Consider the following 26971-nt stretch of genomic DNA (forward strand, 5'->3'; position numbering starts at 1 on the left):
TTTTCTCCCTTCTCCCCTTCTCTTTAATGGTCTCCTGTATGAGCCTGGCTTTGGTTTATAGCCCCTTATGCCATGGCATGTTTGGTGCCGTCATCGTAGTCATCTTGGAGAATGCTTGCTTGTAGTAGCCAAGAGGCTCCAAAATGGAAGGACGGGGGTTGCCAGGCTCCAGAGGAGCTCCCAGCTGGCTCTCCCCAAGACAGGCGTGGAATGATTCCTGAATCCTAATGGAGAGCAAGCAGGCTGTTTTAGCTTCCTGCTGCTCATGATGTGTCCAGACAGGAGAAACAGTTTTTGTCCCACCTTACTGGAGTGCCAAGGCATCTGGAGGATGTCCTACGGGGAAATGATTTGAGGCTGGCCAGAAGCTGGGCCTTTGCCTGGGAAGAGACTGCCATGGCATTTGTTTCCAACACTGCCTGTGTGCATAAGGAAAGCCAGAAACAAAAAGGTTTGCTCCTTCTTTCCACTTCCACCATTTTAGCTTCACTGGTGAAATTGAGTTGCTTCTGGCTTAAAGCAGTGACAGCAAGAGGAGAGAAGCACCAAAACTCCAGCTGTTGGAAACCACAATACTGTACATACAGAGACACAGATTCTGTTTATCATCATCTTGACATTCACTCCGGGCAGTGGGGTGGCTTGGTTCCTCAAAGTCTCTGTCTTTGCTGACTTACAACATTAGATGTGCAAGATTAGGCGCTGGACTTTCCCAAGGCCGTTGAAGTCATGCGGTGTGGCAGGAATACTGCTGCTTCCATCTGTGTCAGCTATTCACTGTCCTTGGGAAAGCAAAATGGGTGCAGTTTTCTCCCACACGTCATTCCTTTACAGTGTAGCAAAAGGCACTGATTTTTACCTGCAATCAAATGAGACCAGAAGTTATACCAGGCCTCCATTTTACTACCCATCTCTTCACTATCACAATTGTGAAAAGCTGTGACTGAGTTTATTTTACTTTCCTCTTTACAGATACCCTACAAGAATGGCTGGAAACATATCATCAGGATCTGGAATCCGTGGGGCCATGGGGAGTGGAAGGGTCCCTGGAGTGATGGGTACGGTCTTAGCGCTTTAACCTCTTAAGGAGGATCACTCTTTTATAGGCTCGTTGTAAAGGACCTCTGCTTTGCACCCATTATAATGAAGCAGACATTGCTAAACCAATTAATTTTAAGCATTATTTCCATCTGCAAAGCAACTGCCCACAGAAATCCGATCCAGGGAAAACTAATGCAGCATTGGGTTTATATGTGCTTCTCACTAGGCCTAGCTCAGGTATCTCTTTTTGTGTATGTGTAACTTGTTATTACCTGGAGTAAGCTCTGGCCATGCCCCTAGACACAGGCTGGCTGCTTCTGTTGAATTCTCCTGTAACAATCGTGCATCCGCCTTCCTGCTCCTTCTTTCCCTCCCGTGAGTCTGAATCTGGGAAGAGGATGGTTAGCAGAGTCCATGAGAGTAGGGCAGTATTTTTATGCAGTATTGAACACAGACAGACAAAAAGGGTCCTTGGTTATTGCAAAGGCAAAGTGCCGCTGGATGGCTTGAACTGGTCTTTTGGATCCTGCATGCAGCTTTGGAGATACAAGGACCACTTTTCTGCTGTGTGTATAAGCTAACTTCTCTTTCCTGAGGAAAGGAATGGTACAGAGGAAGACTGCAACAGTGTTTTGTAAATAAATAGGTATTAGTTTTCCTGGTGGAATTGCATCAGTGTTTTCCTGACTAGAGAGATGTTCAGGTGTCACTCTTACATGATTTAATAGCATCCCACCTCTCCCTGTTGCTAGGAACACTCATAACTTCTCTGCTGAGAAAAGTCAGACTAGCGTGTTGCGTCTGGATGGGTTGGCGGGTGGTGCAGACATGTGTAAGGCTGGGATAATAGCTATCTGCTCAGACAGTATCCTCCCATTTTTTGGAAGGGTGAACTATAATCCTAACTGTAATTGAAATGTCAGTAGAGCGCGTTCACAGGTAAGCTGCATAAATCAATAAATTATTGATTCATGCTCTGTTTATTTATCTTACACTCTGCAGAAAGTACAATTATCACTTAATTATAAACATGCTGCTTGGAAACAACACATTTGACTGGCTAATGTGCCCTCTACACATCAACGTAATATCAGCACTTCAGAGTGCTATGCCTTGGTACTTCACTAACCTCTCCAGCATGGGGACAGGTGACTGGGGCGTGGAGGGCAGAGGCAGGATTCCCCATCCCAGGGTGGGCGATTCAGGCACAGCAAAGGCGCAGAGCTGTGTTTGCTGGCCTGGGCTATGAAGGCATCGGGCACAGTCCTATTCTCAATGTGCACGTTGCTCACTCCTCCTGATCTCTCATGATTTGATGGGCTGGTTAGAGGAATGGGCTCGCCAGAGAGATGGAAAATTGTGCCTCACATCTGCTTGTTAATTTGTTCCTGTTTGCAGCTCTCCTCAGTGGGACCGTGTTGAGCCTAAATGCAGAGAAGACCTTCTCAGAAATAAGGATGATGGAGAATTCTGGTATTTCCCTATCCATCCTTCTGTCTGCCAGGTTTTCTGTTTGTGTTCATTATGAAAAAAGAGTCATTTAGGCAGTTTTCTTCTCCTAGTGATGGCTCAAGGCACCCTGTGCTAGCTGGGAGCAAAAGCAAATTGGAGGCTGTCCTGGCCCCATGGTTTCAGGGGAAACAAGACCTGGAGAAATGGAGCTGGCCAAGATTAAGTAACAAACTGGTGAAAAAAATGTAAAGTGAGAGAAGTAAAAATCCATCTCCCTGAGACCTAGTCATATTGTCACACTGCCCTTCCCCACAAAGTGCCTAGCTTGAACCTTGGACTGGCTGGTTCTCCGAGGGGACAGGTGGCTGAGCTGGTCATAGAGCTTGTGCACTTGACTGCTCTGCAGGTGCTTGTGTTTTTTCACTGCCTCTGATTACTCTCAGATCCAGGTTAGCCATGTGTGAGCCATCCTTTAGAAAAGCTATTATTGTTCAGAAAGGGCACACTTGCCCTGTGAGCCTCTGAGGAAAGCAGGGGAACAGCAGGCTGCTCTGAGATAGGCACTGCAGGCTTGAGCAAAACATGAGTGCAGGGCAGGATGCCGAGGAGGGACAAAGCAAGGTGCAGTGGCAGAGATGTGCTAGAGATAGCAGGGCTCCACCTAGGTGCTACTGAACATGCCCTGTAATTTCCCTGAGGCTTTAGGTGCAGTTAGGGCAGCCCAAATACATCAAGAGATGATGTATTCTGCAAGGTATCAGCCCATTCAGCTACAGCCTGCAGTGCTCTCTGTAACCCCTTTTTAAAGACATGGGGTGAACGTGAGTACCTCACCAGTGTCTCAAACTGAAAGGTGAGATTTTCTCCTTCCCTGCAGGATGTCCTGTGAAAACTTCCAGGAGCAGTTTTCCTGGCTCTATATATGTAACAGCACCCCAACGTTTCTGAACTTTGGAGATCAGCACGGCACAACATGGTCTGTGGACAGGCACATCAGCCTGTGGAGTCCAGCCCTTGCCACAGGCAGGAACAACTATTCCCCAGGTAATGAACGCTCACTGCAGTCACCCAGCCCTCCTCTCCACTGGTGCTTACAGTGAAACATTCACTCTGAGCCCTGAATTACAGAAATATTGATTGCCAGTTGTTAATGCCTGCCCTTTCCCATTACAGCACCTATCAGCTAAAGAGGGAGAAACAAAACAGCAGCACTGTCTGCTCAGTTAGAACAGGAGGCTTGTGATTTAGAAACCCTAAACTCTTTAAATCAAAATGTGCTTGTCTGTCTTCTTTCAGCCACTTGCAGTAAGTGTTACGGGGGACCTCATTGGAAAGTCTGGTCTGGCGAATATGTAGCTGATTTTACAGAGCGAGAAATACTCAAAAATTAAATGGATATGAAATGAAAGAATTGTCCTACAAAGCTCTATTTTTGAAGGCAGAAAGTCCTTTGAGCAGATAAGACCGCTGGTTTTACTGTCTGTGCAAGGACTCTTCTGGCATTGCAAGTTCCGATTATTAGTAGTATTTTTAAGTTTTAATCTTATCTTATCTTACTTTTTTTTACAGCTGCATCACTGTTTGGGCTTTGTGTTTTTAATCTAAGATGGTAGCATGTGGTCAGTGAAGGATCTTCCTTTTTTTTTTTTTTTGCAATGCTGATCCCTGACTTGGCAGCAAACAGGTTTGGGCTTACAGATTTCAGCCGCCTCCTCATAACCTGAACCGCCATGTCCGAAGGGGTGATAACGAAGCAATGCCTGTGCTGCTGCACACTGCGGGCACTGGGACTGAATAAGGAGGTGCAGGGGCTGAACTGAAAGCGTGTGGGCAGAGCCATTTTCCTTGGAGCTGTGTTTTCCACCAGCCCTCTAATAAAGTTCCTGTCCAAGTACAATCAGGCTATATTGCAGCTTTCAAGACCACCCAACACAGCTACATGGCTTAAAGTCTGGACTGGTTTAAGCAGATGCTGCCATCTCAGTCCTTTTTCCCCAGTTTGGGCATCTTACCGCTTTTTTATCAGCGATGCTTCCTGTTAACCAAAACTTTGGCCAAGAAGCAGTGTTTTCTTTCTGGTGCTCAACACTCTGTCTTGTCCATCACAAACACTAACAGGAAGGGGAGGATAGCTTTGGACCATTTTGTCTTTTTCTTTTATGTGTTTATGATCTCCAAGCCATAGTCCTTTTCAGCTCAACCACTGGGTCAAGTGGCCAATTAAGAGTCACTGCTTTTCTGCCTCGAGGAAAGTGTGCCATGTAGGTGGAGCAGATGTAGAGGGGTTGGGAAATCTGCATGACTTTTATGACTTGGCCAGAGATTTCTAGAATGATTAATGTGCAATTAGTTTAAGTCCAGATGCCTCAACTCCTACTGGTAATGTAGAGACTACAGTGCTCTGTTGTATTGAAAGGATCTTGGAGCAGTAACTACCTATTCCTCTGGGTACATATAAGCAAGATCTTACGCAATAGGCTAGTACTGGGACATCTATGTGGCTACTATTAATCTATTAACACTTTCTCAGCAGGTGCAGTTTCAACGAACCCTCAGTATTTTTTCAAAGTGCCAGATTATGACCCCAAAACCTATAACGTAGTCATTTCACTCATGCAAAAACATGCTGAGGACATGCAGGATGCAAAAAACCTGAAGATTGGCTTTTTTATCACCATGGTAAGCACAATCAGGTATCATGTAGGCACTGTTGTTTTCTGTGTGGCTTATTATACCTGTACATGAAAGTGAAAGACTGAATTGCCTTTTGGGCTGTAAAAAGAGAGCAATCAGTATTTGGAGTGAATTTCCGGATGACTTCTATCATAGAACATCACAGGAAAAGTAGGTAGGCAGGCTTAGTTTCCTTTATTCATGTCTTAAGAGAGGAAAGGTTGAACTTTTAGTTCTGTAGCATTCCAAAACAGCCCTGGGAAACTCAGGGAGTCCCCAGGTTGCAAGACGTGCCAGGGCAACATCTTCTATGCCCAGCAGTACTGGTGACTTGCCTTGCTGGCCTGGCACAAGGCATGACAGCCAGCACTAACCACGGTGCTTGAGCAGTACTCCAGGTCTAGTAGGGAAGCAAATGGCCTCTTGTTCCCCAAAATGGGCCTGTCTTACTCATCCCCCCTTTTCTATCACAGGAATGCCATGCAAAAGCCATTTACAAAATACATTTGCTCAAGACCAGAGCAGAGGTAATCCACTCAGATATCTGGGACCTCCACTGCAATTTCCCTGGTTTTTTTCTTGGTGACTGTCCAGGGAGGTGCCACTTCAAGGGCAGTTGTTGTCAGAGCATTACCAGGCTTATTGAAAGTGCAATTACTAGCGTGGATGGATGCTAGCCTTTTCCAAAGTGTGTTTGTTGTTGGCTGATGAGGGTGGGAAGGGGTCGTTCTTAACTTGAAAAATGAAAGGAAGCAGAGATTGCTATGACCCTAACTTCACATTCTCCTGATCACTGGAGAGGTTTGCCCTCCTCCCAGACTTTGAATAATTGATGCCATAAGTCTAACAGCTCGTCATAAAGGAAGAGCATGGCTTTGTAGCTCATAAAAAACAATGTCTGAGAAATAAAATAAAAAGAGCTGTGTCACTTGGAAAGAGCTGCTGCTCCTGGTAAATGGGGAACTCACTCCTTCCAGCATCCTCATCAGCTGTCCCCCAACAGTGACCTAACATGGAGGTCCCTGCATGCTCTTGCCTGAGCATGTCCACCTTGATTAGTTACCTATTTTAACAGAAATGACCATCACTGGGATGTGACGGCATAGGTCTTGGGTCCCTTGAAAAGAAGTTGTTTAATCAGGAAGTAGACTAGGGGACAGATTTCCTCTATTCTTACTTTATATTTAAAATTTCTTTCTTCTCCTCCAGTTGATGCTTAGGTGTGTTCATTTAGTTTTTCTTTCTCTTGGTATGTTCCCAAGGATGGATGAAATTCGATGAGTATGTCAAGTCTAGATGACATGGCCTCTGTGGGCTGTCAGCCCATAGGTCACCTCAGGCTCAGTTTGGGCTTCTGATTCTGGGTGATCTCCTACACAGGAGCTGAAGGGCAAGGCCAGAACAGACCATTACTGTGGAGCACCTGGTCAAGGAGGGAATGGGTACAGATGTGCTGCTCTGTCACGTTTTAGCTTTTAGTCATGTAATTATATAGGTACAAATCCACACAGCAGATTATACAGAAAATATTCCCCCGTGGACACAGCCTAAGTATTTTAACATGAGAGCTGGTCTACCAGCTCCTCGCAGCCAGCCCAGCATCCTGCCCTGGTAGCAGCAAAAGCCAAGTCCAAGAGCTAAAACCAGAAAAGGTGCACAGTGCTGTTCCCTTGGATTATTTCCCAGCGTCCAACCTCAGTGCCTGAGGGCAGTCAGAGGTGGCATCTTTGCATAAAAGTTTACAAGGGGTTTTCTTTGCATGAGGAGAGAGAGTGCAATTGCTAGGATTCATGTGGCTTTACTCTTCCTCCCTGAACTGCTTTCACTGCCATTATTCATTAGCAGCATCATTCATTGTTCAGTACCTTTTGGGATATGTCAAATTGTTGCTGTGAAGCAAAAAAAAAGTATTCTCCCTTGGCAGGATGAGAGGGGAATGCAGTGCGGGCAAGGATGCAAACCAGAATGGACATATCTGATAGCTCTAGGAAGCCTTTGATTAAATATAGACGTGGAACACTAATACGTGGCTGTGAGGGAAGTTTAATGTTGTGTGATAGAGCTGAGCAATGTATAGAGGCTGATTCTTATCTCACACCAGTTTTTACTCCATTGAGATATTAATCTGCTTCTGCTTTTTACCAGAAGGAATGTGGAATGAGACCCAAAAGTAAAAAAAGGATTACACCATTTATTTCTTTGCAGCACTGCCCATTTCTATCTACTCAAGATCCGACCCATAACACTTGGCAGTCTACATACCTCCCAGCCGTCTGTAACAGTAGTCATCTTTTTTTTCCTCCCAAAATAGGAGTTTTATGTTATTTTCTCCCAAAGGCATGGCTCATAAATAACTCTGCCACGCTGTATAACCATTCTAAATGGAATTTATACACACTGATGTATTTTGGCGAATATGTTTAGTAAGGGGTTTTTATTATGCTATCTTTACATGTCATCATAGTAATAGTTGTTGCATTATATTTGTTTCATCTCAGCAAAAATACTGGAATAACAGAAGAAAGATGAGAATATTCTGTTTTCTTGTGACACTTGCTGTAAGGTTTGGGTTGTGATTCTTGAAGCACTGTCATCTGGGTGAGATGCTTAGTCTCTGGCCACTCTGAGTCACGCTAGATCTCAGGGAAGTTTTAGTAAGAGTATTTATCCGTGATTCCTTTATGAACTCCAGTCTGCTTAATGTTAATTGAAGTTCTCTTCAAATCAACTTACATTCATTTTGCCTTCTGTTTCTTTCAGTTCTTCCACACTTGTGCATTTTTGATGTGTCCTTGAACAAAGTTTGTCACCTGGATGGGCTCTTCATGCCACTGGGGAGGTTAAGGCATGTTAGATGCAGTGTATATTTAGAGAGCTGAGGGAATATAAGGCTGCTGCGGGTGCACTTGCTGATTTACTTTGGTTCTTGACATGGAAGGGAGATAGCCAGCTATATTTTTCTTTCAGAAGGATTCCAAAGTTCTGAAACAAATTTTTTCCCTGACTCGAGACGTGACCAGCTACTTTCTCTTGAGCCCAGGAACCTATGCTGTCGTTCCTACTACAACAGAGGACCAAGAATTTGAATTTCTCTTACGTATTTTCATGAAGAATCACGACTACAATGAGTAAGATGATAAGTACTCCTTATAGCCCCCAGACTTACAATGTGCCAGGATTTAACAATTTAATGTCAAGATAACTAATGTGGCAATTTGCTTTTAACGTACTCTAGAAGCGTGTTGGGAAGACACAGCTGAGTGGTAAGCACCGTGTTGAGGAAGATCAGATGTATAGTCAGATGCATAGGGGTGGCCACTGCAGAACAGGGCAATAACTCATCTGCAGCAACCAAGGGGCTCAGCTTTGGTACAAGGCACCACACAAGCGAGCAATAATTGTGAGATATGCCCCCCACCCTGATTGTGGAGAAATCTGTCTTTACTGAAAGGAGGACTGAGAGCTTGCTTCTCTTAACAGCTGTTAGGTAGTTTTTATGCTATGCCAGCTGGCCACAAGACGGATCAGGTCCCATTCTGCTCAGAGTGGAACCTAAAGAAGCAAAGAGCAGTGAAACACCTTGATCATTTCACCCAGCCATCTCATAGACAGGCTGGTAGGGCTCCCTGTGGGTATGAGAGGGGCCTTGAAGATAAATTTAGTGGAAAAATGGTATCTTAGTTCATACAAAGGCAGCTATTATCACATTTTTACATAAATATCTGGGTGTGCTTTACATAAAGAGCAAACCACAGCATTCGGCCTTACCAAATGACCTTCAAGCATCAGATGTTCAGTGGCTTTCCTTCAGTAAGTTTTATAGTGGAGGTGATTGCATTTCTTACCTCATAGGCCCATATCTTAATAATGAGATTGCTTTCTAGGCTGTGGCCCCTAGCAAAAACAGCCCAGAACTAACTAAGGCGACTCCTTAGTTATGGAAAACAAATATAAGAAGTCATAAGAAGACTGGACTGCCTTCAGCCTGATGAGTCATTCATGAGATGGCTCGGCCTTGGGAAGCAGCACTTTCCAGGAGAGCCTCTGACCCTCACAGACCTTGAGCTAGACCAAGCGTGGGAATCCCCTTCCCGTGGGTCTCTGCAGCACTCATCTATATAATAGTGCAGATGCTATAAAAATAGCACCTGGCTTGCCTAATTTCTCTACCAAAAGCAAAACTCAAGGATTGAATGTTGATACTAAGTGAGTCTCAGAAGGCATCATGACTCCGGCTCAATTTCAGGCAGTCTGCAGACATTTAAAAGATGTTGCCTTTTAATAGCCCAGATGCTATTTTTATTCCTGAGTATTAAACTAGGCAAAGAGAAAGCAGGTGAAAATTTGATGTGGCTCAAGGCAGGGCAACCCTGTCTTCTGTGTGGTGAGGTTAGTCCTGGCATGCTCAGAGTGAGATAAGTTACCCTTTCTCTGCTGATGGTGCCAGCAGGGCTGGCTCGGGGAAGGCAGTGGCCCCAGAGCAACCAGGGACTCAGACCTGCTCATGTCTGCTTGCACAGAGAGACCCAGGGCTGGTGCAACAGGTTTGACTGAACTGGGACAGGCTGGGAGGTGTGCGTGCTGAGCATCATGTGGGGCCGCGGGCTGGGTGAGTGCTCCTGTTGGTGCCTGTCTTCTGCCACATCTGCAAATCAGGGCTCTGAAAAGGCCTGTTCTCTCCCGGTTTGACTCTTGTCACTCTTTTCTAGGACCTCAAATGTCCCGCCCAGCCCAGAGCTGCCGATGGTAAGAGTCTGTGAAAACTGATGTAGATACTGGTGGTGGTGAATGGTTCCCAGGAAACTGACCATTAGGTAGCCACCTCTGCTGATTCCTCTTCTTCCTTCCCTACATATTAGACACCACTTTGCTCTTCCGTCCTTTCACCAGCCAGTACCTGTCCCAGAGTTCAACTCTGGCACTGTGCGACCTTGCTGGGAGAGCACGTGCCCAGCTTGGGGTACCTCTCTGGAGAGACAGGAGTGACAAGGAAGCCCTTCCTCTTCACATATGTCTCTTTCAGAGTCTGATCTTTGAAGGAAACAAATCTTATACAGTCCCTCTGTCAGCCTGTCCATCTCTCCTTTTCACCTCGCCACCTCTAACACTGACTGACTAAATACAGCAGGGGGGAGAGCATTTCAAAGACACTGAATTCTTGCAATGTCTGTAAAATGGGTATGTATCTAAGGAGGAGAGAGGGGGAAACTTGGATGAAAAAGTCACAGCTTGAGTTTGACCCCTTTTAAAAAGACCTCACACCTGACAGTGGGGTCATACATGCCTTCCCCATGGGAATGACTTCATTTAAGTGCTTGCACCCTATAAAGCACAAGACTCCATAGAGGTGAGGCCCAAATCAGATTTGTCCTGATTTTCATCAGGATATCTTCACAGACATAAGGGAAATTACACTTCAAAACTGGTTGTGCCTCTAGTTCAACCCACATTTCAGCCTGTCTAGCCCCGCTACCATCTCTTGCTGGACTTCCTCGCTGTGAACTGTGCATATTGCCAGAGCTGGTCCAGTCCATGCTGCCGTCTCACAGGTTGCTTGCAAAACCCTGCCGCTGAGAGGCTGTTATTTATAGCAGTGCAAACTCAGTGTGGGTCTTTGAAGCCAAAGGTATAAAGCTGCTGCAGGAGAACAGAAAACAGAGTCCTTTCCTTGTGATTCATTTTCCAGCCCGCAATTAAGTCCCATTAGAGGGGTAGTGTAAATGGTGGCTTATTATCTCTTTCCACTGACAAGCTGTCAGTTTGCTCGGCTGTTGTCATTAGCCAATGTTTTGACTTTGATGAATTATGGTACCCACACTTTCTGCTCTTGTTCAGGTATTTGGGCTTCACTAGTGTGAATTATCTCACACAGAGATAATTGGCATTGGGGCATAGGCTTAGATTTTTTTTTGGAAACTTTATAATGTTAAGGATAGTTCCCCTTAGTGCCTGCTGGATCTCCTCACCAGAGGGTTGAAAAAAAAATCACTTAACCATTGAATTGCAATTGCTCAGGTACAGTCAAGCTAGCCTTGGGGTTGAGAAGGTACAAGAGAAAGGAAAAGTCAACTCCTGGTCTATTTTTTTCAGTCACGTGAATCTTCACGTGCCCTAAGCCAGTGGTTTCAACCAAGGGCCATCAATAAGGGTCAGGCTTTGTATCTATACTCATATATTGACTTGCTGAACTCCGCCCTGGATGTATTCTGTTGTCTTCCTCAGGCCCTGAGCTGCTCCTTCCTGGTTGTACTAAGTGATAACATCCAAACTATGCTTCTTCCCTCATTGCAGTCACTGTTCTTTGCTCCTAATCCATTTTACTTTCAGGGTGTTAAAACTGCAGCCTGTACTGTACATTCCTGCCCTCTCTGAAGTGTTGTTTGGATCTGCAGACTTCTGCTTCCAGTAGTTTCGTAACTGAATTATTTATTTGTGTATTTTTTCTTTGATCCAGGATGTGCCAAGACAGAACCAGGACAGGTCGTATAAGGCTGTCTTCCTAAGATACGCTGGGCAGGTATCCTATCTAAAACATCTTGCTGAAAAATAAAGAAGGCATGTGGATTTGCAAAAAGAAAAACTGATCTCTGATGTTGATACAAATCCATTTAGAAAATGTTTTTTTGAAATGTAGCTCCATCCTCAAGTGGATACCCTGAAAACAGTATTGATTGACCTGCCAAAAACCCCAGAAAAATGGGACATTCAGCTGGGATAGATTGGCTAGCCCCATATATCCGTGGAGGGCTGGAGATTTGTAGTTGTGCTGGAGATAGACTTGCATATGTCTTTTTTTTTTTTTTCTTTGGCTGTGGTTCGTTTATTTACTGAAAGCAATTAGAAAGCCTTGGGTATTCCCCTCTCTCATCAGCATCATTTTCCATTTGCCTTCACAGCATTTGGAAACCAGACATCAGTCAGCATTTGAGTAATTGATTCCTGCTCTTTCAGAGCCAAACTCTGTGTGTTCACAGGAGATGCTTTTAATGGTTTAATAAACTGTTATAAAGAACTCCTCGACTTAGTAAAGAGGGAAAAAAAAAATCACTGCCAAAAGTCTTTGCACAATGGACCTCTTGGAGTTGATAGTTATATCAGTATGTGAAGGTGAAAATGAACGTGGGCTGCCATGCTGAATGCCCTGGGGGTGTCTCAGGAGGGAGGCAGTCAGATTCACCGACGGGTGGCTCCGAGGGAAGCAGGCAGCAGCCCCTGTGCTCCCAGCCCACTCACCCCGCTGCCTGCTGTGCCTGCCCTTTGGCAACTCCCCAGCTAGGGGCTGGTGAAGTCAGCAAGTGTTCCCATAACTGCTGAAAATACCCTGTGGTGATGCGAGTGCCTGTAACTCCCCTGCAGACTCTAACAGGGAAGGACAAAGAGTTGGCCCAACAATGTGGAGATCTTTGGTGTGCTCCTGAGGGGGTGCTGCTGCTCCTCTGATACAGGGAGAGGTCATTCTTGGTTGCCATAGTGCATGAGTAAAGAAGTTTCAGGCAAAAGTGACGCAGGAGAAACCTTTATGCTCACAGACCTCTCTTTGCATTTTTTTCTGCGTTAGGACTCAGCGATTGATGCCTCGCAGCTGCAACAACTCCTTAATGAAGTGTTCCTGCAAGGTAAAGCTTTTACAACCCAGCTAATGTCTTTGGTGCTTCCCTATCCTTAGTCTAGTGTAAATTAGACAGAGGATTTAGTGGTGTCCTGATGGCCCTCAAAAAATCCTCAGCATGGCTTACTGCACTAGTGTATATTGAAGAATGGGAAGTGTCTCCACCAGGGTTCCTGTATATTGAAGAATGGGAAGTGCCTCCACCAGGGTTCCTTTACATGCACAATAGTTTGGTTTTATTTTTTTAAAGAAAATCAAAGTAATATTCACATGAAGAAAGCAATGCAACCCAGACCAGCTGCTGACAGACACTTTAAGGCATGGCCATTGGCAAAGCTGTGCATCTGCTTGACAGACAAATTTCATCCTCCCCTCCCAGTTCTGCCAAGAACTGCTCTGCAGACCTACCCTACCCCATGCTGCCCTTCTCCTGGATGTCCCTGCAAGCCCCATGGGCGCCCCTTCCTGCTCTGTGCCCTACCAATTGCAGCAGGAACTTGATTCCTGGCTGGGCTGCACCAGTGAGTGCCCCAGGGAGCTGTGCCTCCCACTTTCCTCACTGTCACCCAGTTTCTCCCAGTTCAGCCCTGGCCTGCATCGTTCCTCAGCAGAGGCCTCAAGCTGGCTTTCAGCATTTCCCAGCCTTCCTAACCAGCACACCTCGAAGCTAGCACGAGGCAGGGGCACAGTCAGAGGGCTTGAACCAACTCAGTCATGCACAAGGCTCAGACTGCTCTTAGGACTTGCCAATTCAGCTTAAACAGCCTTTCTTGTCACTGTCATTTCCCTTATCCTTATTTCAATAGGGAAGAGTTTCCATCGGGGCAGGTAGGTAGGTGGGCAGAGACTGTGCAGAGCAGCTACCTCTAAGCCCAAACAGGGCACCGGTCCCTGGGAATGGGAACACCAGAAGTGTCTGAGACACATCAGACTCCCTCAATGGACCTCAGCATGGCGCGTAGCCCTTGCTGCTGTTTGAGAACCTGAGCCAGATCTGGGGCCTTTTAGCTATGCGAGCCTTCAGACTGGTGTTCTCCTTCCCTCTGAATGGTGATCTGATGCCTCTGTCAGTCCCCCCTTGCTCTCACTAATTCCTTCAGTTTTGTCAATGCTTGCAGATGAAATGACCAGCCTGGGAGGAAGATTCAGCTTTGATTCATGCAGAGGCATTTTAGCTCTGATGGATGTATCCTTTCAGCAGAAGCAATAAACTTCTCTGGTGCTGCCCATCCTTGCCTTGAGTTATGGCTGAGCTGAGCGTCCCAGTGTGAGAACCTGCAAGTAAATATTAGCCACAGTCCTCAATAAATAACTGTCCCAGAGTCTATGCAGGACTTTGCCATGCATGCCCTGGCTCTGGTGTCTCTGCTGAAAGGTGAGGTTCAACCTTCTGCTACCTGCCAGCTCTTTGCTCTCATTTTCCCCTCTGCAGGGTCCGGGGCTTGGCTAAGCTTCCCCCTTGGGCGCAGGGTCACAGGCAGAGCCCGAGATGAGGAGGCAGCACAGAGCTCAGGCATAGCTCAGCTCTTCCATCACGGCTGCAACCACGCTGGCCTGCGATGGCAGCTCGAGAAGCCTGCCAGCACTGCCAGCAAAGCTGGTGTTGGGGGGAGAAGCGCTGTCACTGCCGAATCACAGGCACTTGCCTGGCAGGCCATTCATCCTTTCCGGTGTACTTTCCCTATTTAGATGGATCACACAGTCTTTTTACTGTTAACAAGACAACACTGGAAATACATTGCTGGCCGTTGTAGAACAAGAAGGCTTCTTGATGAAAACATAAATTCTCCCCCGTGTTTCTTCTCCCCCTTGCTTGCTCACTGTCTCTTTTCTTCCATGCCTTGAAATAAGTTTGAGACATTTTCAGACCTTTACAAACTGCCAGAGAATGAATAAAAATGACCAGAAGTCCCCCTCTCTTTCTAGCTTTCTGCATCTAGCCAGTGAAAGAGACTTTTCCCCCTTTCCAAAGCCCCTCCTGGGCTAAGTGGGTGCTGTGAATGCATGGCACATGCAAAGAGCTGACAAAGCCACTGCTCTGATTTAATTCAAGATGGATTTTTTCATTCTCTGGGTTGCATACAACCCGTGTACAGCGTGACCTATCCTGGCCTGCAAAGACAGGATCAGCTTTTTTCAGTCAGGTTTCATGGCAGTGGCACTTGTCTGCTTATATTTCACTGGTGACGGGTTCTGCTTGCTGGGAGTTTTCGCCATCCCAGCTCCATTAGGCGAGGTGCTGCATGTCTGCCCAGCACTCCTAGATGGTGTATGGAGGAGAGCAGGTCCGCTGACATAGTCCTTCGAGACTATCTCCCTCTATCTGTGGGAGATGTCTGCTGACACCCCTGGCTCCTGCAACTCATGGTGGGGAAGTGTTTTCTTGCCTGCAGCACATGCATGGTTCAAAGGCTGCTGCCTTCTGACGGCAGGCATCAGGATCGGCTCCCCGTGCGCTTGGGTCCTTCAGTGCCTGTTCCTCCAGGATGGTCCAGGCAGAGCTAATACTGTGCTGCTGCAGAGAGGCAAGGCAATGTGCACATGTGGCCTGGAGCATGGGGTCATGTTCCTCCACAGGGGCGTCTGTGTTCAGTGGCTATATGTCAACTGAAGCGATCGCTGCAGGTTCCCTTGTGGTTAAAGGCACCATATAAATAGAAACCTTTTGTTGTTTGTGAGCACAGGTATGAGCAGCTGTACAATGTGCCAGAGAAGGTGAATTTAAGCATAATTGAGAGCAGAAAAGCTCTTGGCTATGTCAACGCAAAGTAACAAACAGAAGAGACTGCATCTTATGTCTGTCTTTATGTGAAGGCAGCATCCTCGGGAATGAAGACAGCCAGGTTTAGCTCTCATTAACTGTTCAATTCTTAACTAAATGCACAGCTCAACTCGAATGGACAACTCACACTGCAGGAGTTCGGGATCCTCTGGCGAAGTCTTACTAAATACATGGTACTCTTTTCTCTGTCAATACTGTACGCTTGGGCTTTTCATCAGCAGGGAGCAGATGCTCTGCAATATCAAAGCACTGTGAGGGAAAAACGTCGCAAAGGTTGCATGCTTAGTGGGTCAGATTTCCATGCTCTCATGCAAAGGTTGGGAGCTCAGGAAGCAGTGGTGTGTGTGAAGTGCTCCAAACGAGCAGCCGAGGCTTTGCTAGAACAGGGAATATTGAGGAAAAAGTGGGAAAAGGTAGGAAGGCCAATTAGGCTTAGAATTTGATGGAAATCTCTGTTTGTGTGCCACCACTAGTATTTTTTTTTTAAAGCTTTCTAAGCTGAAATGAGTTTCTTGAACAGTCATCTGAAAAATGTAATATCCTCACTGCTGCAGTGTGTAGTGGAAATACATATGATCCAATGAAAGTTTATCTGGGAGAAGTGTCTCTGCTCCAGGATAAGCATTAGGACTGGAAGCAGTGAGGACAGTAGCTTGGTATTTAGGGTCCCACCTAAATTCAGGCAGCTTCTCTGTGGCAGGTCCTTCTCTCCCTTTAGTCTTGCTGCAGGATATGAAGATTTCCTGGAGCCTCAGAGTTGGGTGGGCTCTACTTTGTTTCATCCCTCTTGACATGGTCTAAGGCCACCTAGGACATGGGGTGCCACTTCCCCATCTAGCAATGGTGCTCTTCCCACTGACAGCACCTCAAATGTGGCTTGTGGGGTTTCAATGGTGTGTTCGGAAAGATGACCGCACACCATTCTAGGACTCAGGGACTCCTGGCTTATTTAATGTGTTATAAACAATGTCTTTTTGTCAGTGGAGGTGTGAGTATTCCCACTGCTGCCTGCACACATAAACCAGGGAGAGTGAGCAAAAAGGCTTCCACCCACCCAAAACTGGGGTTTCTTACACAGTAACATACTGTCTGAGCCTTCTGGAAGTGGGTGTCCCTTGTCATGGTCACCCCATCTCATCTGTTGAACTTCCTTGCAGCCTATTTATTAAGGAGGGAAAGCATCCTACATAATTAGATGTAGTAGTAAATTTGGGGAATGCTGATACAGGCTTGAAATCTGCCTTTACACTGTTTTTTAGGATATCTTCATCATGGAAGACAGAAATCATTCTGGATTTCTTGATGTGTCTGAATTGAAGAGCGCGATACAGACAGCAGGTATGTCCATAGGTGCTGAGCAGCTCCCTTTCTTCTCACTGTGGTAGTGTGGGAAAGGATGAAAGAGAGGAAAGCAAAAAGAGCTTCAGGGAGAAAGTGGTTTGGATTGCCCAGAGACGCCAGTTAGATCACAGCTCTGCTCCAAGGGCTGCTTTGTTTTAGGGCATTGAGACAGAAAGCTCCTTGCAGGGAGAAAGGCTTTGTGCTGCAGCTGGGGAGCCAGCAGCGAGATGCAGAGAAGCACAGCACTGGCCAGAGCCTGCAGACTGGTTTATCCATAGTCTCTCTTGGTCGTGGACAAAACATCCAGCAGAGGAAGGGAGCAAGGAGCAGTCGATGCTTGCGCTTACCCCAGTTCCTGCAGTTGCTCTCCAGGGCAGTGATTAAGTCTGTAAGGGGAAGCCACAGTGACAGACATTTATTTAGTTTGCACTGACCTCTGTTGGCTACACGAATGCTGAAACTTGCAGTGAATGCATGGGACCTCTTCACACGAGCAAAGCATTTTAGCTGGATCATCTCTCTGAAGACTTTGTACATGAAATACAGCTCTGAGACAGCAATCCTCTTACAATCGTACAGGAGGGAAGCTCCCATTTAAATCCTAGAGCTTGGAGTGGTGCCGTCCCCAGGAGAAACCTGGTGCAGAAGTGCTATCTGTGGACTCCATCAGCTCAGGGGATGTACGTGTAATTTTTTTGTTGCTGAGAGGTATGCAGAGCATTAGCATCTGCCTGAGGATGTGCCAAATGTCAAAGGAGAAGCTGCCAGGTCCATTCTGTAAGAAAGGCGCTAAAGTGTAAAACTGGGAGAAAAATTGAGAACTCCTGGCAGCCAAAACAGTGCACCTATTTGAAGGTATAAAAAGGCACTATTAAATGGCAAATTCAAAACATGTTAGGCTATAAGCAGTTCTGAGGGAGAGGGAAGAAAATTATAAGCTCATTCTTGCCTTCTTCTGAGCCAGACAGCTGCACTTGAGTCTGGCTTTGCATTAGGATGATCCCTGTCCTGGCTTTTAAGCAGGAAGGAGTGGAAAGCCTCAAAAAACCTTTGGGAGGTTGGTGCTACCTCTGGGAATGGCACTAATGTATTTAAATACAGCTCCCAGCCAGCGGTTCCCTGAAGTGTTCAGTGCTTTCCCCAGCAACACACTGAAGTGTGTGCTTGTTATTTACTGTTGTCATAATGCTTCAAAGCATAATAGCGGTGGGTCAAATTTTCTGCCAGAGGAAAGCAGGTTAGCTGCGTTAACAGCAGTGCTGCCCTGAAAGGCAGAAGCATTGGCCTGGGGTATTTACAAAATTCAGTATTAAATGCAACAAAATAAATTAAAAAAATAGGGAAATATAAAGTCTGTATTTTAAAGCTTGACTGAAACCAGAGTGAGGTATCCAGCAGACAAAAGGCGTGGGGAGTAACCTTACAGATAAGCAACAGGACATAACTGAAACATCCTGGGAACAGAGAACGCTGATGCTTCAGTCTCGTTGATGAGGTTAATTGACAGACATTGCCAGGTGAGCAGATTTCAGAGCAAGTATAACCTAGACTGACTGTGCCAAATTGTTGGTGTTTTACTAGTGTAAGACATGATGACAGCGTCTTGTAAGCAGATGCTTGCTGGAATCTGCTCTCCAGAGAGAGCTTGATTGAATTCCCACTGCCTTCAAAAGGTTAAAAATGGGGTAGGATTCATTGCTCACGACTACAGTGATTCTTGGCAGTGGTTTAAAATCAGAATCAAAGACAAAATTTCATTAATTAGATTTTTTAAATGACTAACTTTCCCTCCTAGAAAAAAGAAATCTAAAATCAGGTAATCTTAAGCCCCAGTATATTTCCATTATTTAAATATTCAGCATTGTCTGTCTGCTTCCTGCTGGAGACCTTCTCCAACTAGGCTCATGTAACCAGAGTTTGTTGCCATAGAACCCACCTCCATCGGTTGTACCTCCCCCTACGCAGGTGTAGAGAAACCATTTCCTTCTTTTCTGCTTATTCAACTAATTTAGCTCCATGATGAGTTTATTTAAATCTGAAAAGTTTAGAGGTGGTTGAAAAACCAGGGAAGTTACTTCTCTTACAGCTGAGCTACTAAAAACTAGGAGTGCGCAAATGAGACTTTTCTGAAGTCTCAGAGAATGCATTAAACCAAAGCTATTGGTCCAGCTCTCCGCAGAAAAATTCTCTTTTGTTTAGCAAATCAGCTTTTAGTGCAAAATATATTTAAATCATTTCTCTTATGTAGCCAGCACATTTAGGGCAGTTTTATTTAACTAATAAAAGAATCATTCTAAAAGGCAATTTTTGCTCATTCAATTGAATACCAATTTCCATCCAAACAGATTGTGACACAAATACTGAATAATCAGCTAATAAAAAAGAAAATCACCCTTCACCATTTTCTAATAGAAGAGAAAATGTAAAAATTAAGAATCCAAGGCATGCTATACTGCATAATAGCATGAGCACGCGGTATCTCCCTGTTTAGCAGAAAGTGCCAGTGGTATTGTAAATGCTGTGCTCAGACTTTAACAGTTATGAGCCAAAGAAAATCACCCTTTCTTATAGAAAATAAAAGCTAAAGAGGCAAAGCGAGATAACACTTGATTATTTAGCTCAATGTTTTCTGCTTGCTGACCTAAGCCACAATTCAAGTGACTAGAAGGACTTTAATTTTCCATCACCCTACCCCGACTCTTACGCACAAACCTGGGGGAAAGGCAAGCTGTTGTCCAGGGATGCAGAGGAGACCCAGCACGGCAGGGTGGGGGGCTGAGGGAGGGCCCCACCTGCTTTGCAGGGTGCACAAGGCCATCAGAGCCAGCCCATCGTCCCACAGTGAGCCCTCAGTGCTGTCGTTCCTCTTCCCTCCGCAGGTCTGGCTGCCGACGAGCAGCTCCTGCGCCTGATGGTCCTGCGGTACGGCGATGCTGCCAGGAGAATCGGCTTCACTGACTTCGTGTGCTGCATGCTGCGCCTTGAAACCATGACCTGTGAGTCTCGGCGCTGGGGCCTGGGTTGGGCAGGGGAGCTGGCAGCAGGGGAGCTTGCAAAGCCAGACTGAGGGCAGCGGCAGGAGGCACAGGAACGACTGGCTGGTAGAGAGCAGTTTAGTGCTGGGAGGAAGCAGCAGCTGGGAACGTAGCGATGCCTTCACTGAAAGGGCCAGAAGGAATGTTGGCCTCCAGTTTCCCGTCAGAGCTCATCGGAGAACCTGTGGGCTGCAGCGGCACCGTGCTGCCCTGTGTTTTTTTCTGCTGAGGAGTGATGGTGATGTATATCCACAGCTTCTTCATCTGCCAGTTCTTTTTTTGCTGCATGAATTTAGCCTGGCGTCTGCAGGCTTGTCCTTAGAGCCCCTATGCACTAAGACTCATTTTCTAAAACCAAGATGTGTCTTTGTGCTGATGCCCTGCCACACAAGCTTGAGCATTCTGATCCACAGCAGAGCTTCCTCCAGGGTGGTGGGGAGCATTGCTGGTACCACTGAGGGGAGACTGCATGCATTCATGCCCAGTGAAGAAGAATGAAGCAACACATCTCAAGTGGAAGGCTTTCTCTTTTGGTTAAAAGTCAGAGAAGTCTGAGTCACAGCAAAGGGAGGTGGTTTTTTTGGTTTGTTTGGGTTTTGGTTGGTTATTTAACTGGAGAGATGTTTTTCCCACCAACTTCAGTAAAGTTCTCTCAGTTTTTTGGTAAGGAGAATGTCTGAGATCCTTCTCAGTGGATAAACAAGCCCATGTCCTGCATTGTGTCCAGCTATTGTCTGGAAGTTGCACAAATGAGCCTTTGCCTGAAAGTAAATGGAATTCTGTTTTACAAAAGCATAATTTTTACTACTCTAATAATAAGCATTTTGACTGGAAATACTGGTAGTTAAACAAGCCCAGGAATTGTGACCCATGTGTTAGAACATTGGTACAGCAATTGAGTTCATCTTTGGAACCAGCTGGGTTTCAACAGCGCATGGAAATGAGTGTTCATTTTTTCCCATGTGCTTTTACCACTGATGTTTTATGGGCCAATAGTGGCCAGCAGATCTGCCCGGATGACACTACCTACAATCCCATTTCAAGGGAGTACAGCAGAACCAGCTCAGAAAGTCAGAGTGTGTCCTGATTTTAATGCTCTCATTAAAAAACAGATAACTTGTAAACATCCATTTTTTGTGATTATACATGTCACTTGCTGTAGATGAAAATTCTTATGCCTAAATTAATACCATGGCATTTTTTTTCATTTTAAAATAGATCTTACATTTTAAGTGCCAGCGTTAAGACAACTCCTTTACATCCACATGGAAAGGAATCCCTAAAAGTTTCATTGCTGTCTGTAATGAGTATCTTAAAATGCTCTCAACTCTTCCAGTTATCACTTTACAGAGGGTTTAATGTGGAATACATTTATCAAACTTTTCGATTCATTATGAATAAGATTGTTACAGGAGAGGATAAGGGTGCCAAGTGGGAATAAAAGGCAGTCCACCTTTATGATGATGTGAATGCAGCAGGGAAGATAAAATCTGTCCCATTATATCATTACTCATCCTTTCAAGATAGACAGAGATGAGACCCAAACCAAAAGCAGCAGCTTCTTTGCAAACTCTATTTAACTGGAGTTAATGAAGCAGTAAAGGGGCACTTGCCTCTGCCCAGAGGAGGTAAATTCAGCGCTGCCATTTGTTCCTAGAAAGACTGCTGGGCGCAACCCCAGCCCTGCAAATACAACCTTGTCAAGGGGCTGGGCACAACGTGGGGATTTCCTTGTTCTATGCCTTTCTTCAGAGCAGCATAGGCTGGATGTTCTTCATCGTGTTAGCTTTCCTCTCTGCTTTCTTTCTGCTCTGGATGATACTGGTAGCTCTGGTTGCCTCCTAAGGGGCAGATGAGCAATGCACCCTTGCACCCTGGTCCTGCACTCTCCCAGCAGCCTTCCACTTTTGTCTAAAGACAGGCAGGTTTCAAAACATTCATGATCTTGCAATGCCTTTTCCATTCAGGGTGGGAAACAAGCTCCTGGAGAAATGTGTCATTCAAGGATAGGCAGACTTAAATTTGTTTCAACTTTTTATTACTGTTTATAACAGCACAATTCCAAGAGAAAAGTAATTTCAAAATAAATAAAAAGAACTCAAAATACTGTGTTTTGACTTTATCCAAACACTTGGGTTTGAACGTTTCTCCTAGACAAGCTGCAATATAAATGTGCACATAGAATATCAATATTCGAATGGATTTAAATTTTCTAATGGCAAAGCGTTCTGTCAGAAAACTTTCAGCAATGTTAATTTCAAACTCTAGCTGAATAACAGCAGCATCTGCATTTATATTCCCTGGAAAAAACTTGGAAGGCATACTAATGACTTCAGGAGAGTCAGTTTCTTTAGGGTACACTGTGATCACTCACTGCCAGAGAGGATGGAAAAGGACCAACAGAAAGTTTCCCTGTGGGAAGATGTGTTTCATTAGTTCACCGTTCTCCTGTTAGTCTTCAGGCAGGAGGTACGATTAAAACAAATTATGAGAGGAGATGAAAGCAGTCACGCTGAGCACTCCCTGTCCCTACGCTGTTGCCATATTTTGGCCCTGCAATTGGGCTGCCTTTCCAGGCTGTGATCCAAGGGCCAAGGCAGAGGGGGTACCCAGCACAGAAGTGAGACGTGGCTAGGCAGGGCAGTGTGTGCGGACACTCGAGCCACGCCGAGCATCCCAGCACAGGGATTGCAGCTCTGTTCCTCAGCTGCCACAGCCTCATGTCTGCATTGCATTCTTGCTTCCTCCTCATGAAGATTTTCTTTGTTCTACCCCTAGATGCATTTCAAAACTTAGCAGGAGGCAGATCACAAATTTTGGTGACAGCAAAGGAGGTAAGAATGCTTCTCTTCTCTTCTCTTCTCTTCTCTTCTCTTCTCTTCTCTTCTCTTCTCTTCTCTTCTCTTCTCTTCTCTTCTCTTCTCTTCTCTTCTCCTCTCCTCTCCTCTCCTCTCCTCTCCTCTCCTCTCCTCTCCTCTCCTCTCCTCTCCTCTCCTCTCCTCTCCTCTCCTCTCTCCAAAGTGGGACCACTGAGTATGTTAGCAGGAGGGTGACATTGAAGATGAGGTGTGATGTGTTTTGCTAGGGTTTTTGCCTGTGACACCAAAAGCAGTGAGGATTTCACCTGGCTGGATGTGCATAATGGGTGGGAGGTGTTTCCCTGGGGTTCCCTGGCCCCGGTCACACAGCCTTGCTGGGGTGAGTGCAGCTCTGTTGTGGCCATCCGCACCCAAAGTACAGAGTCCTCCTTCACCGATGCCAGCCTGCCATTGCTGGAAACATTGCTCAAAGTGACTTTGAGGAAATGACCAAAAAAAAATCCATGCCCTGATTTCTTACTGCCCCATCTGTTAATTCTGAATTGCGAAACATCTTGGTTTTAAGAAAGAAACAGCAGACAAATGCTTGCTGCTGCTGTTTGTCTTAAAAGCACAGCTTGAAGGATAGCTAGCCGAATGGGGATACATCAAGCTTTTTATCAGCTAGTCTGAAGCAAATATCTTGCCGTGCTCCATAGTGATATGCCCGAGTGCTGCATTTTATCAGTCTGGGGACTGTTATTTGACAACACAGTGTTTAAAAAAAATTTTTAAAAAAACCTTTTACAATCTTGCCAGCTCCTTTTTACGTTCTAGTTAGTTCAGTGGCTCATAGTTCATTAAATCTTTGTTGCACCAAGAGCTGAGCAGAGTTTCCAAGCAGAGGCCCTGAACCTGTTTTACAGGCTAGTCTGTAGGATAACCACATTCCCAGAGCCTTACCACCTCGCAATCACACAGGTGCCATCCTTTCTCAGCAATTGCTCCTGCTCCAGCTGCTGCAATAATTTATCACGGAAAGCAGCGTATGGAAAGTGTTTGTAAGTCTGAATTGTAATAAGGGAAAAAGGTAGTTCCAAAACCTCTTAACTATCTCGTGCGGGACAAAAGGACCATAGTGACTGGGTCAGAGCCTGAAGGTACCGACACACGTGTCTGAAGACTTAGTGTAACCTCACTATCTAAATGCACTTTTTCTTCTCCTTTTTCCAGTGGCTGACTCTTGTCATGTACACCTAAAGAGATGTCAGAGCTCAATGTGGCTGGTAAGAAACCTCCTTGGTACTGTGCATACTGAGAAGAAAGGGGTGGGTGCCCTTACAGTGGCCATGGTGAACATGAGTGGGGGCCTTACAGAAAGGTCACCCTGGGGTTATGGTGCATTTTGAGAGAAAGAAAAAAGACAAGAGCTGTGGCATGAGCGGGGCTGGAGAGGGGCTGCAAAGGGAATTGGACTTTGGGCTATTTTTTCTGGGGAATTGCTGGTGGCCTTATCAGTTGCTCAAACCACCAATGGCTCAGTTAACCACTTGCCCCCTTTTCCCACCTGAGGTAACACATTTTCAAAAGATCAGCTAGCAAAACTTGTCTTTTTTGGTCATCTTCTAAGGGATACAATTACTCCTGCATATCTTAGATAGCTGCAGCAAATGTAAAGCCAAGCAGAGGGTGGGGATATGATTTCTTGGTCAGGCTGATTTCACATTTTTAACTGAATTATGTAGTTTAATTTACCTTTGAACAACAGTCCCTGCTTTGTGCTTCATTTGGCATTTGCTCCCTCCATGTCAGGCCTGGAGAGGAGCTTTTTTGCCCTGAAGTTTGCCTGGACTTTCCAATTTTGCTACTTGGTTCTAGTGAAGAGTAGGACTCTGCCTTTTCCTACAAAACTTGTTCTGTTTATACATCCATAAACCATCCTGGCTGTTGCGCTTCTATTAACCCACTGGGACGCAGCTGTTCCCAGTTGTGATGTGTAAAGCATTAGTGCTGGTCCCAGACAGTTGGCACTGAGGAGAAAACAGAGAGGAAACCCAATCCTTAGTGAAAAGGTGCAGTCAAGAGCCAGCAGCTTCTTGCCTTTGTGTTGTGGTTGACCCCAGGAACTCACAGACCATCCCTGGGCAAAGTCACACACTTTCCTTATCAACCCAGTTCAAAAATGGAGTTAGAAACCTAAAAAAACCCCCCAGGATCTTCACTGAAATCCAGGGACTGCATCCAGATGAGCCTTCCTATAGACAGGAATTACAATAAACAATACGAGAATAGCATCTCTGGTATCTCACATCCTGTTTCTGAAGGCAGGTGACATTGGATGCCAACTTTGGTGAGAAGTTGAAAAGTGAAATGTATAATCAGGGTGTAAATTACACTCCCCCAGGGAGAAAGCATGGTAGATTCAGACTCAAGGCAGGGACAGCTCTGTGTCTCACCCTTGGCTCCAGGACAGCAGTCATGGCCAGCTGCTCCTCTGTCTTGGCTGCTAATTGCGTCCCGTGTGTTCAGTTGCAGCAGGAGCTGGGCTTCATCACTCAACCCTGTGATGCCTTCCCCTCTCTGAGCTCTGTTTGCACGTGGTTTTTTTTGTTTGAAAGTCTGCCCTTTGCATTCAGAGGGCGTTGGGCAGTGCACCTTCCCTTTGCAACAGCAAAGCTGTACTTTGATGTGTTGATGAGCAGCAACAGGTTATTCACAAGCACAGCACCCGCCCCTTGCATCGCAGAGTATCATTAGGTATATATGAGACTAGAAGGACCTCACTTTGGGGGATGAAGTTGATTAAATTATTGCTTGCAAATGATATTCATAGTCTATTTAGTCGTTTTTCCTTTCATGAATCATTCATAAACTGATCATAACTTCTGCAAATATATCATTAATCATAATTTTCACTTACCAGTTTTCAATGAAATTCTGCCTGTAGGGTGTTCATAAGCAGTTCACTTGAGCAACTCAGCAGCCACTTGCAGCTGGAGACTGGGCAATCTCAGCACGGGCCCCTCAGAGGACTGCAACTCTTTAAACTAGAGCCTAACAAACCATGAGTGATGGGAGAAAACTCACTTGGCATTTGTTGGAAAAAAAATCTGTTGAGAAAAATATTCTCATTAGTGATTTCTAAAGACTGACCTCCAGCTGTCTGTGTTTTGAGTGAATCTCTTCACCTCTGTTTCAGGTGGCTTTTCTGCTCCCCAGTATGACACAGCCCACGGCCATCCCATCCAAGAGCCATCCATGGGGCTCTTGAAAAATCAAACACTGTGAAGGAGTGAAGCCAGGTTTCCTTCAGACATTTGCTTACGCTTGAGGGTACTTGGATGCCTGGCTAGAGAGTCGTTTGCAGGCAAACGGGAGTTGCTCTGGAGTGAGAAGAGGACGTAATGAGAGAGATCCATGGGCAAGCTGGTAGTACCTAATGGTCGGGGCAAGCTGGAAGTACCAAGTGCAACCTCCTCTCATCTTCATGTCAATAATACATCTGGTGCTCCTGGTTAACGCACACAAGTCGGGAATAGCTCCATTAACTTCATTGCAAGTACGAACAGAATCAGGTCTTTTGTGTGGAAGGAGTGCCTATCGCTTAGATATAACAGAAACAATTAAGACACCATTTTATTTAAATTATTTCTTAATTTGCTTGTGTGCCATTTCTAAATGCCAGAAAAAGGTTGAGGATATTAATCATAATTCATAAATAACACCAGGAGCTTTGCAATTTTTTTTTAACTTTTTATTAATAAAAAAAATAAATAAGAAAGTTTTGTGCATGTTTGAGTTTGTCAGCTGCAGGGATTCCATTTTATTTGCTACGGCAATGAAGGGGCATATTAGAGTCATAGAACAGATTGTTCAGTGTTTTTTTCTGGTTTCCTGCATCTATATCAGGACTGTCTGGGAAGAGACAAATTTATCTGCACTGCATTCCCTTTCTCTGTCCTGATGTCTTTAAAAATACAGGGCTTCTTCAGATATAATTCCTGCTCAAAAGTTTAACTTAAATCTGCTAAATAACTGTAACCTTTCTATAACCCACACACGAACTCCGCTTTCATACTTTTTTGTCATGGTGATGAAAGCAAAGCTAGTGATCTATTCTACTCTACTATTGAAAAAAAATAAAATCTCTGAAGACTCTATTTGTGAAAATGCCAAAAAGAAGGATGCAAATGTCGATGGATGAAAGCAATTCAGGGTTGCTATGGCAATATAATTCACA

At 45.3% G+C, this 26971-nt stretch overlaps 1 protein-coding gene across 4 annotated transcripts in view; it reads left to right on the forward strand.

Annotated features, from left to right (window-relative positions):
- LOC129204700 (calpain-13-like) overlaps positions 1-26455 on the forward strand; it is a 53176-nt gene extending 26721 nt beyond the window's left edge. For 2 of the 4 annotated variants that reach the window (XM_054821123.1, XM_054821126.1), the window contains 15 exons: positions 973-1058; positions 2440-2514; positions 3371-3537; positions 5024-5172; positions 8134-8294; positions 9876-9912; positions 11621-11683; positions 12725-12782; positions 13894-13961; positions 15662-15730; positions 16817-16895; positions 19778-19894; positions 22712-22767; positions 23965-24017; positions 25931-26455. In XM_054821123.1, the coding sequence (XP_054677098.1) occupies positions 973-1058; positions 2440-2514; positions 3371-3537; positions 5024-5172; positions 8134-8294; positions 9876-9912; positions 11621-11683; positions 12725-12782; positions 13894-13961; positions 15662-15730; positions 16817-16895; positions 19778-19894; positions 22712-22767; positions 23965-23991 (1212 nt within the window). In that variant the 3' untranslated portion in view covers positions 23992-24017; positions 25931-26455. The remainder of the gene's footprint in view (positions 1-972; positions 1059-2439; positions 2515-3370; positions 3538-5023; positions 5173-8133; positions 8295-9875; positions 9913-11620; positions 11684-12724; positions 12783-13893; positions 13962-15661; positions 15731-16816; positions 16896-19777; positions 19895-22711; positions 22768-23964; positions 24018-25930) is intronic. The other 2 variants (XM_054821125.1, XM_054821124.1) reach the window with 2 other exon arrangements.
- The last annotated feature ends 516 nt before the right edge of the window (positions 26456-26971 follow it).

The sequence above is a fragment of the Grus americana genome, chromosome 3, assembly GCF_028858705.1.
Source record: "Grus americana isolate bGruAme1 chromosome 3, bGruAme1.mat, whole genome shotgun sequence".
In the NCBI taxonomy this organism is placed as follows: Eukaryota; Metazoa; Chordata; class Aves; order Gruiformes; family Gruidae; genus Grus; species Grus americana.